The 13,945-nt window shown below is 40.3% G+C and overlaps 1 protein-coding gene across 1 annotated transcript in view; it reads right to left on the reverse strand.

Annotated features, from left to right (window-relative positions):
- The window catches only part of LOC120553325 (ankyrin repeat and BTB/POZ domain-containing protein BTBD11-A), a 211,631-nt gene that overhangs the window by 52,088 nt on the left and 145,598 nt on the right, over positions 1-13,945 (reverse strand). The window contains exon 2 of the mRNA XM_039791618.1: positions 8,052-8,201. Within this exon, the coding sequence (XP_039647552.1) occupies positions 8,052-8,201 (150 nt within the window). The remainder of the gene's footprint in view (positions 1-8,051; positions 8,202-13,945) is intronic.

A 13,945-nucleotide genomic window follows, 5' to 3' on the forward strand; every position in this document is an offset into this window, starting at 1 on the left:
TTTTCCACAAGGTACCTGCAGCATCCCAGTATACAGTATGTATTCTTTACCATACTGCATACAGCAGACAGAAAACGTTTGCGGCTCGCAGGTTAACATAGTAGAGCATTTAGCTGCTTAAGAGCCAGATACCAAGAGTTGGTGGAAAACAAACTAGAGCTAAAAAGAGAGTGAAAAGTTGACTTAGACTGAATACAACTCCAAATGAATGTTAATGCATAGCTCAGGTTACCTCAAGTGTTCTCCAAGTTAAATGTGAGACTTTTTAGGAGCTTTTTAAAACCACTTGGCAAACTGACAAAAGTATAAGGGATACAATGGAGTTTGGACTTTAAGCTATATATAAATAATTATTTACCAAGTACTATAATTTAATGAAACATTTTATTATAATACTCATATTCATATATAATACACAATAGCTTTGTGAGGTGTGTGTGTGTGTGTGTGTGTGTGTGTGTGTGTGTGTATGTGTGTGTATGTGTGTGTGTGTAGCCTACTCTAATAACATAAAACTAAAAAGATTTGTCGCAGTAGAGCCCCCAGCCCTTTCCATGGCCTCACGTAGTGCCTTTTGGTCACAAAAGCTCCTATTTGAGGTCTTATCAGGTTAAAAAAAAATAACAGGCATTGATTAGGATCAGAAAGTGCAGCAATCCACTCTTGCTGTGTGTCCTCTACCTGGAATAAGGCTTAACCCACTTAGGGTTAAAACGACACTTTCGCCACACGCCCTTTCTGAGGCGACATGCTACCGTTAGCTTGTTAGTAGCAAGATGCAAGACGTTTTGTTTTGTTTCCTGACAACTGACAGATTGGCGCCAGAGCTCGTGCACACTCCACGATAACGAGTAATTAAGCATTACACTGACGTAAACAAGACCTGTACTGTCTTAGATCATCCGAGTCACACCACCCTCCTCCAAGGCGCGCTGGAGGAGGGTCTGGCTATTCCAAACAGCATTCGGGGAAGGGAGGAAAACATGCTCTGATTTATTGGCATTTCTTTAAACCAATCACAACCGTCTTGGGCGGTGCTAAGCACCGGAGGAAAGCAGCGGTGCCGCTGCAAAATAGGCTTGGAAAGAACTTGTTTTGGTGTACGTGTAAAAGTTGTTTTAGTCATGCAACAGAAAACTCAGATTGGACAAATAGTCTAGCTAGCTGTATGGATTTACCCTGCAGAGATCTGAGAAAAGGTTAACCACAGTCCTCATAACTCGACCGGAGTTTAAAATCCCATCACAAAGGAAGCCAAGTCAACGGATATCCAGCCTAAATGAGTGAAATCCGGCAGATTTTCCGGCAGCAACGGAGCAATCAGTTTTAGGGTCACGGTTTTCGGTTCTGTATGATTCTTGTTATTTTTTCTTTTAATCTTTAACACTCCAGAAATATACTCCAGCATATGATATATAGCTCAAATTAGCATATTGAATGCATGTTGCACAATGTTTGCACACAGTGGCAGTTCTATCTATTGTTTTATTTCCGCTGTCATCATAGGTAACATGAAATCCAAAATGTTCCCACACACCAGACTTATACGACGCTGGCGCATCCTCCAACTCTGGGCAGCCTTCCTTATCTCTCCCACTGCTCTCTACGCGTGACGTGACCTGCAGCACTACACACTCCACCTACATCCATGCACTCCACTTGAGGAGCGGTAGCTCGGCTCGCCGCCACTCAAAACCTGACGAAAATCTTTTAAACTGACCTTTGTCGATCAAAAAAACGCACATATTCAGCAACTGCACGGCCTATTTCTCGCTTAAAATGTTTTCAGAAACACGTTTCGTGAACTATTTTCGTAAAATATGAGCTCGTATTCTGAACATAGACAGTACGAGACGCCATGACAGTCTGTCTTTGAATTTCCGGAGAAAACAGACCCACGTGACGCGTTCGTCCGATCAGCAGCCGGTTTTTATTTTTTGGGCGACAATACAGATTTGCGCCACCTGCTGTTAAGGAGACGTATTACACGCTCAAGTCGGTGTCGAAAGTGGTCACTACGGCAGTAAGTGGTTAGTGCACATTAACGGTGTACTGACAAACCGTGTGACGCACACACGCTTCGCACCGAGACAAGTGAACCGAACGGTTCGGATGTTTTTTCATGAACCGTACCACCCCTATCCCCTAAACCATGCACCAAACATAGTTAACTGTAATGTTACTTACACACACACACACACTTGACAGTTATTTTGACATTATGGTATTCCTGTTATAGTGTCCTATGAAAGGACACAAAAAAATGTAAGAACTTTGTTAATGGAATTCAATATTTTTAAGGCCTTATTTTGAATTTTAAAAGTTAGTCAGTTATTGCAGGTTTAAAAAGGATATTCACTGCACCTTCCAGTGTGAAGTAGGTGATTAGTTAGCCCCCGTGGCTAACTAACTGGGGAACAAGAAAAGACTACAAATTCTTGCTTTAATCGATGATGCATAGTGAATCGTTGGTTTTTAATTTGCTTTGGGGGTGAAACAAACATTCATCCAGGACAAATGTGCACGGACAGGAACTCGGTGTGCAGATGCCTGGAGGGGACAGGATGATCTAATATGTGACTGTGGAGAGGGCGAGGACAGGGGTGGGAGTGGAGCTGGAGGTAGTGGGGGTGTCACAGTTAAAGGTGGAGCCCTTTCTTTCAAGTTGAGGTTAAAAGCCTCTGAGGCGCTGACCTTGGATTGAAAGGTCTCTGGGCGGCGTGACTCATAAACAGGTGTTAGAACAGCTGTAACAGAACGGTTCCTCGCTGCAGCCTGTCAGAGGGTGAGGGAAGGGAGGGGGGGGGATGGATGAGGGGAGAGTAGGAAGGCGGTGGCTTGGCCTCAGCCCACAGGGACACGGAGCGTGCATTCCTTCACACTAATGGGGCTATTTGGCAAACAGTTATGGAAATAATTCCTTGAGATGATTCAATGTGCATAACAATCACTGCTGCGTTTAGAATATGCTTGACACTGAAGTTAGTGTCAATGTGATTGAGAGCCAATTACTGTAGCCTTAAGTTGCTCATATATAAGGGGGCAATATTTAATATCTGTCAATTTGACTATTTTAATGCCGTTTTAGGGTTAATAGGACTCTTCAGCAGGGCAGAAAAAAATTTAAGATTTAAATGTAGTATTTAAATAGACCATTAAGGGTCACCTTAACTCTATATTCCAAGTACAGATTATTAATAAAATTCTGCTAATAGCTCGGTTAGCGGCTCCTTGTACTGAGGAAGGCAGGTTAAATCTCAGGTTTTAGGCTACACTCAATGATGGTGGCTAATATTTGATCTTGAAAATATCAGTCTAAACCTGTTTATGCGCCTGCTACATATTGAATAACATTTTAATAAAATGTCTGTGATCCCCTTAGGTGCAATATATTAAACTGAATCTCGTCAGTTGCATACATTAAATGCCAGAGGGATATCAAAGGGAGGAATTTAATGTCAACCCTTAACTCTCTGTGGACTGTCAAGATATTTAAAAAAAAAAAATGTCACTCCAGAAATCTTATCTCATCGTGATTTTCCGTGAAGATGTTTGTGGCCAACTGAGAATGTTACTGCGTCCAAGTTCATCGCAATTAAAACTCTATGCTTTATTTTCCAAACCTTTTCAGGTTATCTTGCCTTCATCAGGGTGGTAACCCAAATTGCATTCTCATCGAGGCATTGTATTAGTTTGGATTCTCTCCAACTTGGTTAAAATTCTGTAAAACTCACATTGTATATTATGCAATGTGTAAACTGATGTTAAAATTGGGTGGACACACACTCAAATTTACTAGCTGGAATGTAAAGGGCCTGAATCAACCTGTCAAGAGAAGCAAAGTTCTTCACCACCTTCAAAGTTTGGGGACTCATATTGCTTTCCTACAAGAAACGCACCTGAAAACAGATAATCACTCTTTGTTGCCTAAACAGTGGGTTGGTCAGATGTATCCCTCACATTACAGCTGTAAGGCAAGGGGAACTGCAATTCTCATACACATATATATGCCGTTTACTTTATCAAATACCAAACTGGATAAAAAATGTTGACATCTTTTTGACATCTTAGCCAATGTCTATGCCCTCAATTGGGACGATGAAAATTTTCAAGTCCTTTTTCTCTTCTTTCTAAGATATGCAATCTCACTGCCTCATTTTGGGAGGTGACTTTAACTGCTGGCTAAATTCTTCTTTAGACCGCTCCTCTATGAATATGAAGCCTCAAACTAAATCAGCTAAACTAATTAAGTCTTTTATAAAAGAGTTTGCTCTATCTGATGTCTGGAGTTTTCTGAACCCAACAAGCAGAGCTTATTCTTTCTTCTCAAATATGCACCATACTTTCACACGTATAGATTATATTTCTTAGATAATCAACTCCTCCCTGCCTTGTTCTCCTGCACCTATAATCCCATAGTTATCTCTGATCATGGCCTTGTGACATTGGAACTTAACTGGAAAGGTCATATAAAGCCACGTCCACCATGGCGTTTTAACACCCGGCTATTGTCAGATGATGACTTTGTAAAATTCTTGTCCACTCAAATTGATGTGTTTATTAAGATAAATAAAACTGAGGACACTTCCCCTCTACCCTTTGGAAAACATTCAAAGCGTACACCAGGGGTCAAGTGATCTCATATGCCAGCCATGAGAAAAGTATGAGAGAAAAGAGAATGTCAGATCTAATGTCTGATCTCACAACTTGACCAAAATTACGCTTCTTCTCCTTCCCCAGATGCGTATAAACAGAGACTTGTATTACAAGCTGAATTTAATAACTTGTCAAGCACTCCTGCTGAAGATCTGCATTTTTTTTTTTTTTGCTCAGTACGAGCAAGGTGATAAGTCCAGTAAGCTGCATGCTCACCAACGGCGCCAAAAATCCTCAGCTCACCAAATTCTAAAAATAAACACACACAGGCACTACAACTGATCCACAATTAATAAATGATCAATTCAAAAACTTCTACAGTCACTTGGACACCTCTGAGAATCAAAGTGGGCTGTCAGAGTTGGACTCTTTCTTCAGAAACCTTTCCATACCAGGCCTGGATGCAGCCTCAACATCAGGCCTGGAACAACCAATCACATTAGAGGAGATTTCTAGAGCAATCTGTGCTATGCAAAGTGGCAAATGTCCTGGCCCAGATGGCTACCCCGTAGAATTCTATAAAAAATGTTCAGATCAATTGGCCCTCCTCTTACTTGAAATGCTTAATGAGTCTTTTACTACCAATTGCTTACCCCCTACTCTACAGCAAACATCTATCTCCTTACTATTAAAAAAGAACAAATACCCGCTTCTCTGCAGCTCATATAGGCCCATTTCATTGACAAATGTGGATGCTAAACTATTAGCTAAGGTGTTTAGACTCAATCCTGCCTTTGTTAATATCTAATGACCGAACTGGATTTATCAAAAATAGACATGTCAATGTCAGGCGTTTATTTAATATTATGTATGCCTCCCCTTCACCCACTTGTTCGAAGGCTGTTGTCTCCCTGGATGCAGAGATCTGATGAGATCTGATGAGGCAAATATCCTCATCAAACACTCCAAGATCCTGTTCCCAGAGTGTCTTAATGGAGAGACTCTTGTATTGTGTCCATTCCTCCTCTTTCTGTGCCAAACATAGACTAATACAATTAAAAATTCTCCATCGCATTCACTGGAGTAAAGAGAAGCTCTCTAGGATTTACCCTCACATAAATCCCCTCTGTGATTGATGCCAGCAGGCTATAGCCTCCTTAATTCATATGTTTTTAACTTGCCCAACTCTCCATAATTTTTGGACTGAAATTTTCAATACACTATCTACTATGTTAAATGTGCCCTCTGACCCTATTCCAGTAACTATCCTGTTTGGAGTGCTGCCCTCTACCCTAGTGGTGCCTAAATTCAAGGCTGACTTTATATAATTTAAATAATTACCGGCCAATTTCTAATTTGTCTGTTTTGGCCAAAACGCTTGAATCCCTGGTGAGTAATCAGATGAAAAACTTCTTGCATGTTGAGGACATTTTATCCCCAGTTCAGTCAGGTTTTAGAAAAAAACATAGTACCATCACAGCTGCAATGAAGGTGATAAATGACATCTCTGTGGCTCGTGACAAGAAGCAGCACTGTGCATCACTTTTTATTGATTTGTCAAAAGCTTTTGACACGGTTGATCATGATGTTTTAAAGATTAGGCTTCTTAATTCGGGGTTTTCAGAGAATACTGTCTCTTGGTTCTCAAACTATCTTAGTGACAGAACCCAGTGCATTAAGTATGATGGTGTTCAGTCTGGTATTTTACCAATCCTTAAAGGGGTTCCACAAGGTTCTGTGTTAGGCCCTTTTTTATTTACTATTTATATAAATAACCTTAATCGGCATGTGTCTGATGCAAACTTTCATTTTTATGCAGATGACACAGTTATTTACTGCTGTGCACCCTCTCTTAAACAAGCCATTGCACATTTACAGAATGCCTTCACTGTGGTCCAAAACACGTTGCTACAGCTGAAACTTGTGCTCAATGCAGAAAAAACCAAATGTATGCTCTTCACGGGCACTCGGAATAGACCACTGAATGTTCCCTCAGTGACTACTCTTGACGGACGTGAAATACAGACTGTTACAACTTATAAGTATCTTGGTATTGTAATTGATGATTGCCTATCATTTAAGCCTCATGTTCACTGTCTAGTGAGAAAGTTGAGGCTAAAATTGGGTTTTTACTTTCGAAATAAGCTGTGTTTTTTTTTAATGTTAAAAAACGGTTAGTGGCATCCACTTTTTTATCTGTGCTGGACTATGGTGATATATTATATATGCATTCATCTGTTCAATGCCTTCATATGATTGACGCAGCCTATCATGCATCGCTGAGATTTATTACTAATTGTAAAGCTCGCACCCACCACTGTGAACTGTACTCTCGTGTAGGGTGGTCTGCTCTGGCCACACGGAGGCTTTGTCATTGGTACACATTTATATATAAGGCTATTCTTGGTGTGCTTCCATCCTATTTATGTTCACTTCTTATGAAAAAAAGTGGTGGTCATTATTCTCTCCGTTCTCAGGCTGTTGTCTTGCTTTCTGTCCCACATGTCAGTACTGAGCTGGGTAAAAAGGCCTTTGTTTATTCTGCTCCCTCTACATGGAATTTGCTGTAGAACAACTTAAAACTTAGTAAATTGATTCCTTTGAGTGTTTTTAAGTTAAGAATGAGGTGTTTTGAGTTGAACTCCCTCACATGTCAATGTTTTTAATTGCGACTTCCTTGTAAGTGCATAATTGGCTTTCAAACTGTTTCTATTAATTTATTAGTCTTTATTTTTATGTTTTCTTTGTGTCTTTGTACGTATGTAATGATGTGATGTAATTCAGCTGCCTATCTTGTCCTGGTTAAATAAAGGATAAATAAAAAAATAAAAAATAAATATAGCATATGCCACCCTATTGGCTAGGAGATTGATCTTACTCAGATGGAAATCCTCCACTCCTCCCACAGGTTATCACGGGCTGAGAGATCTTTTGTCCTACTCCGCTAGAGAAGATGAGGGCTACATTGCAAGGTTCCACCACTAAATTCTACAAAATATGGAATCCTTTACTGGAACATCTGAAATCAATTCAGTTCCCCTCTGCCAATCTGTAATCTGCACTGTATAATTCTAGATGTGTGTAGTTTATGTGTGCTATAAGTAAGTTGAAATAACATTTGACGTACACTTCCTGTAGGATCGTGTCATTCACAAAGGCCTCTTTTTGTTTGTTCTTGTTTTGTTTTGTTTTGCATTTTGTGTTTTTCTTTTCCATGTGTGAGTCTTTAATTGTAATCTATATTGTGTTTATAAGTGTCTAGCATGGGTAAGTGTATTCAAGTCCGAAAATTTGACCCAGAATTTAGACAAATGAGTTTCATTGAGTTATGCTTTTTGGGTCTTATGGTTCTAATGTTGGCATTTGTGCATGGATATTGTCAGTGTATACTATCAGCTTGAAAAGAAAGCCAATAAAAATAATATATATATATAAAAAAAAAAAAGTGTACTCACTCAGTTCTGCGATGCTGCCCACCCGGGTTGCGAGCAGCGACTGTTCCAGTGTGCGGAGCTCGGCCTGGGTGTATCCCTGACCCTCACCCCCTCTCCCTAAGCGCTGCTGGTCCCGGTGCAGGTTCAAACTCTCCGGCAGGCTCAGCACACCTGCAGACAGGGCACAAGGTCAGAAACTGGAACATTTATGCATCCTTTTTCGGTGAAAATTACCAAAAGCTTTCATCTGCATCTTTGCTTTTTTGCTGATGTCAAATGAATAACCAACTCTGTAAAATAACAGGGGAATATAAACTGTAAAAAAGTCTAGAAAAGTGGGGAAACACACAAATCAGCACTTACAATTAACTATTCAAAACAGAGTTGCTAAGCTGGGTGAAAAAAAGAAAAACATTCATTTCACATGCAGCAGAGAGCAGACATTTGTGTACATGATTAAACATGGAGACAAAGTCGCAGGTTAATAGCATACTGAACTGTAAATCTTAATTTCTTGGTGAAAACATCACAGCTGGTATCATGAATATAAACTTCAGACTGAACGTTTTAATGAATGGGATGCTGATTTATTTCGTCTCCGGTGATGTGTACTGTAGCTCACACAAAGGTTTCTTTTGAACATCAAAATTACGTGATTGGAAGTTCATAATTCGAGCAGAATCGCTTACCATATTTGAAATAAATTATATCTACAGTGAATTTTGAGACTTGTAGTTTGATAGCACTCTCCTCTTGGCTGTACGCTCGACTTTTAGTTCATAGCTTGAACTCTAATCGAGCCAATTAGGCTGCGAGCCACATTTGTTACTTCAAAGCTGTAAATTCAAAGTGCAAATTTGAGCATAAACAGTGGTGGGATGTGTATTTTCCTTGTGATCGCAGGTGTGTTCTGTGTTTTTAACCTCCCTGCAAACTAGGTGCAGCAGTCAGATACTGTTGGCTGGAGAGGATTAATCCATTTAGGTGGTGTTACTGCAGCCAGGCTTTGTTTAGCTGCAGAGAATGGCATTGTGACAGATGGGATATTGAGTTTTTTGCTACCGGAGAATGGAAAGCAACACCCTGCCGAGTGCTAATCCTAATGACATGGCGCAGGGGGATACGCTGTTTCTCAACAAACTGTAATTACAACATGGAGGAACTTAGTCAATGTGTCTGTGTGTGATGCCAGCACATAAGACAAAAGACCCACGCAGCGGATACAGTGCAGCAGGCTCAGGAGTCTGGAGTTTTCCCTCCAGCTCCAGATTTCTCCCACCATGTCCTCTTCCCACAGTGTCCAGCCCATGAATTCCAGTATTCCCTGTTCCCTCTTCCTCCCACAGCCTTTCCGGGGAGGTCAGCTTTATTTGGAGCCTCCAATAATGATTACAACAGCTTATTTCTATTACTGTTTAACCACTGAACAGTATTGATGGAACAGCTGGTATTAAGGTGTGTCTCAGATGGAATTTCTTGAAACAAAAAAGGAGGTTTTTGGTCTGCAGTGTTGTAGCATTTCTATATTCCAAAGAGAAGAAAGACTGCCCTGTGAGCAATGATTTGGTGATTTTGCAGGAATGAGAAAAATGGGCTACATTTTGGTTGTAAAGACAACATTTAGTCGACATTTACCGCTGTTTCATGATCATATTTCAAAGTGTAGTTTGGAGCTAATTCACACTGAAATATAGTCATTTAAAATGCTCTTTCGATGGTTATATGTAACCGAGACCTTTAAAAAAAAAAAGAACATTCATCCACATGTAGCCCAGTTAATCTTAACACGTCTTTTGACCTGCAAATCAAAGTTGCTGCTTTTACACAGATTTTGAGGAAGATAATTATGAATAAAAACATGATTCAATGAGTTTATAAAGCTAACTTCGGACTAATGCATGCTTTTCTAAACAGAAGGTCAGAGATCAAGAGGAAGTCTGTGAAACTGCAAGTAAACAACACATCAGTGTTGCTCTGCTGCAATATGCTCAGCGCTGCAAATGTCTAAGGAAAGCAAAGCCAAAGAAAGAAAAAGTAAAAATGTCTAAAAGAAGACTTCAGAGTGCCTGATGGGAAACAGAAAAGCAGGAAATCCTCCAACCTTGGTTAACTATCAGACGCTCTCCATCTTCTGTCCCAGAGTGAAGCAGAGAAATCTCTTCTAATTACCAAAACCATATTGGCATTCATGGCTACCTCTGCTGGAGTACTTGTGTGGCTTTTTGGGGTGGGAAAACAAGTCTGAATAATTCACAGAACTTTCTGTAATCAAGGCCTCCCATCTTCTCCCCCCGCCAACTTCCCTCTCCCCCAACGTTTTCTATTTTTTCCCCACTGACCTTTCTATTATTTTTAACATAATCCTGGGGTACCAGGGAGCCCTTTGCTGAATTATTCATCCCGTCAGATCAAGACATATAAACAAGTCTGCAGCTCTCTCTTTCCCCACCTCCCACTTCCTCTACATGTTATCTCTCACCCGCACTTGGCTTCTTCGGATGGGAAAAAAAAAGAAGTAATATTTGATCCTATGGGCTGTTTGTGTAATAAACATCAGAGGTGAGAAAGAAGCCAGTCTGGCATCTTGGAAACTAGGGGGCAAAAAAAGAAAAAGAGGCAGGGATGGAGGGAAGTGTGGATGCTGACACAAACGTCTGATTAAAAAATGACAAGCAACATGAGACTCTGAAGCATTGTAGGCATGTTTTATGACCTCATATTTCTAAGTCACTTCAACGACATCTTTCTGTGACCTCCGAGGCAATTGGATGAGCTTGGCGGTGTATATACGTATACTTGAGAAACAGTCTAATCCCAGATAAACAGATATGAGCTGCATTTTCTATTCTGGGGCTCCCTTCATCTCTACTCCTGTCGGGCAGATGAAGACGGAGACTGGGTCATGGGGACAAGGCTACTTTAAAGCTCCAAGCGATGTACCAAACTCCCTTGAGTCATCTCCGCTGATATACTGCTGCTTGTGCAAGTCATCATAAATAATGTAGAGAATATTGAGCTGTGCAGGTATATGCACACAACAGCTGTCTGGATGTGAGAAGAGATCATTCGAGGAAAAGGTTTGGAGTTCGGAATTCATTTTGCAGAGAAGCAGAGGGACAGACAAAAACAAGTGCCATGGCCTAGAACAAAGCACTTTATATAACTCTCACAGCTTGAGAACAAATATGCTACTCTTTGATATAATACAGCTTAATAAAGCTGCTGGAGTGTTAATGAAGCGACTTCTCAACCATGTTTTTGATGTTTACATGAGTCTGATGGAGAAAGCAACACAAATATGGCTCTTTTTATTTTTGTGTTGTTGTTTTACAGCTATTAAGGATGTACTATGAAAACACAGACAGCAAAGGGTTCAGCTCAGTTCACGGTTCCAGTTATGTTTTGAAATGAGTCTCTCTTAGTCGTATCATACAGTCAGTTGCTTGTTGCTAATGTCCACAAATGTAGTTCACCTGCAGGGGAGTCTTGACCTGCATGTTTGCCCCTTTTACCAAAGCTCAAAAATATTGCCTCATAACACCCTTAAAGTAATAGTCTCGAAATTTGGAAAAATATCACTTTCTGAGAATGACTGAAAGTTAGACGAGAAAATCAATACCACCATCATATCTGTGCCATAAATATAAAGCTACAGTGGTTAGCTTAGCTTAGCAAAAAGACAAGAAGCAGCAGAAAAAAAGCTAGCCTAGCACTGTCAAAAGCTAAAACGAGCTCCCTTCTAGCACATGTAAAGCTCACTTTTTAACACATTATACTGTATGGTTTGATTAATCCAGGCTTTAGAGGTGTTAGTTGGTGTATTTTTTACCTTTAGAAAGAGCCAAGCTAGCCGTTTCCCACTGCTTTCAGTTTTTACGCTAAGCTAAGCTAAGCTATCTCCTGGCTGAAGCTTCACATTCAACAGACAGATACGGGAGCGGTGTTGATTCTGCATCTCTGCAAGAAAGCAAATAGGCCGACCTCCCAAAATGTGGGGACTATTCTTTTGACAGCTATTAAAAAGCTTATAAAAACAACAGCATTAAGCAAATATTAAAAAGTATAGATACAAAAATAAACAGAACACTGTTGTTGATTAGGGCTGTACGATACACCAAACCCACGATTTGGTTCGTTTCATGATTTTAATTTTTTTTTCTCCAAAATCGTTTCAGTGGTTCATCAACTCGCTTGAATGAGACATAAGAATAATGGTAATGGTAACAGTAATGGACAATTCCGCTTCCAACCTGTAGGGGGACCAAAGAAGAAAAGTGCTTTGGTGTTGCTTTAAGGTTAGCCTACTATAAAGGTGCTGGTTGACAAGTAGCTAATGCTAATGCTTGGTATCACGTTAGCTAATTCTTGGTGGGTAACATAAGATTACGACATCATTCAACACGCTCAGTTATTTTTAGTATTTTGATTGTTTTGACCACGGTTAACAACTCTGGGCTAACCCACGAATTCATCAGTAACGTTAACTGTATAGATAGACGACTAATCTAATGGTAATTTAGCCAGCTAGCACACCCCTGTCTGTCTGCTTCACTCTCCCGGCGCTGCAAGGCTTTAGTCGGGATGAGAGCTGACAACATGCACAGTCAGCCCCCAGCCAGCTAGCAGCCGGCCACTATCATTACAGCAATCCAAACCCGGTCAGCACTTAACTCCGGCGCTAAGGGCGCTAACGGCAGTTTACTGAATCGTCGGGAAACAGACCCAGGCACCTGAGTCAGAACAGTGGCCATGCGTAACATTACACCTCCGTTAGTGTTACCGGTATTGGGGCCCTTTCCACAAGGCAAACGGGGGAAATCTTAAAACAATGTGAGAGGGGCCTGTGAGGTGAGTTTAGTGGACCGAAGGCTGCAACTCTTCTAACAAATTATTACAGTGTTTACTGAAACTCTGAGAACCTCAAATTGCCTTTTTAGGTTTTGTCACCGGACCAGAAGCGATGCATCGTGTCTCTTTGCACCTCTGCTGCCGATATTTTTTCAATTTTGTATAAGATTACTTATGCATATGTGCGGGCTGCAACTAACACTTACTTTTATCATTGATTTAGCCACAGATTATTTACTTCATTGGTCTTCAAACTGTCAGAAAATCGTGTTTTACTGTCACATAAGACAAGAAAAGCATTAAATCCTCATGTTTTTTTGCTTTTAATTCAACTTTAATTTACTGTCGATTGACTAATTGATTTTTCAAAACACGCTTCAGCTTAGGGCTGGGCGATATGGCTGAAAACTGTATCACGATATAAGTGTTTCATATCGGTCGATATCGATAATTATTGATATTTTTTATGACCTATTTAAAATAAGGACCAGGAGAAAAATATATTAAATTTAAACATTTTTATTTTAAACTTAACCTTCCTCTGATTATAATCCCCTCAGTTATAAAAGCAGAAATGTCAACACAACCATGGAAATCACTCAAATAATTAAAATGTAAACGTCTGTAAAAAGACGTTTTAAAAAAATGTAAAAAGTCTAAAATCACAGTGAAGAAAGAATAAGTAAGAACTGCTTAATAAGGTGTAATAAAATGGTGCAAAGTGTTAAATATAAACATAGAGAAACCTGAAACCTGAGAAGAACTATTTTCTGCAGGTTTAGTGCTAGGTTGGTAACCTGGCTTCTGGACAGTGCTCAGCATCTGCCTCCGTTATTTCTTTGTAGCGTTTAGTAAGGCGCTGATGCAGAGTACCTCTCCATGGCGGTCTGCTGCTTGCGCGTGTGTAGCAGCTGCAGATGTTGTTGGACGTTGCTGGCGAATACGGCTGTGCTCCAAAGTGTGAGCGCTAAGGTGGTAAAACAAGTTTGCGGGTGTTGTGTGTGGGGACGACGGTCAGACTTATAAAATCCCCAAAACTGCCATACTGACTTTTCCTGTTTTATCAA

The sequence above is a fragment of the Perca fluviatilis genome, chromosome 23 (genome assembly GCF_010015445.1).
Source record: "Perca fluviatilis chromosome 23, GENO_Pfluv_1.0, whole genome shotgun sequence".
Lineage (NCBI taxonomy): Eukaryota > Metazoa > Chordata > Actinopteri > Perciformes > Percidae > Perca > Perca fluviatilis.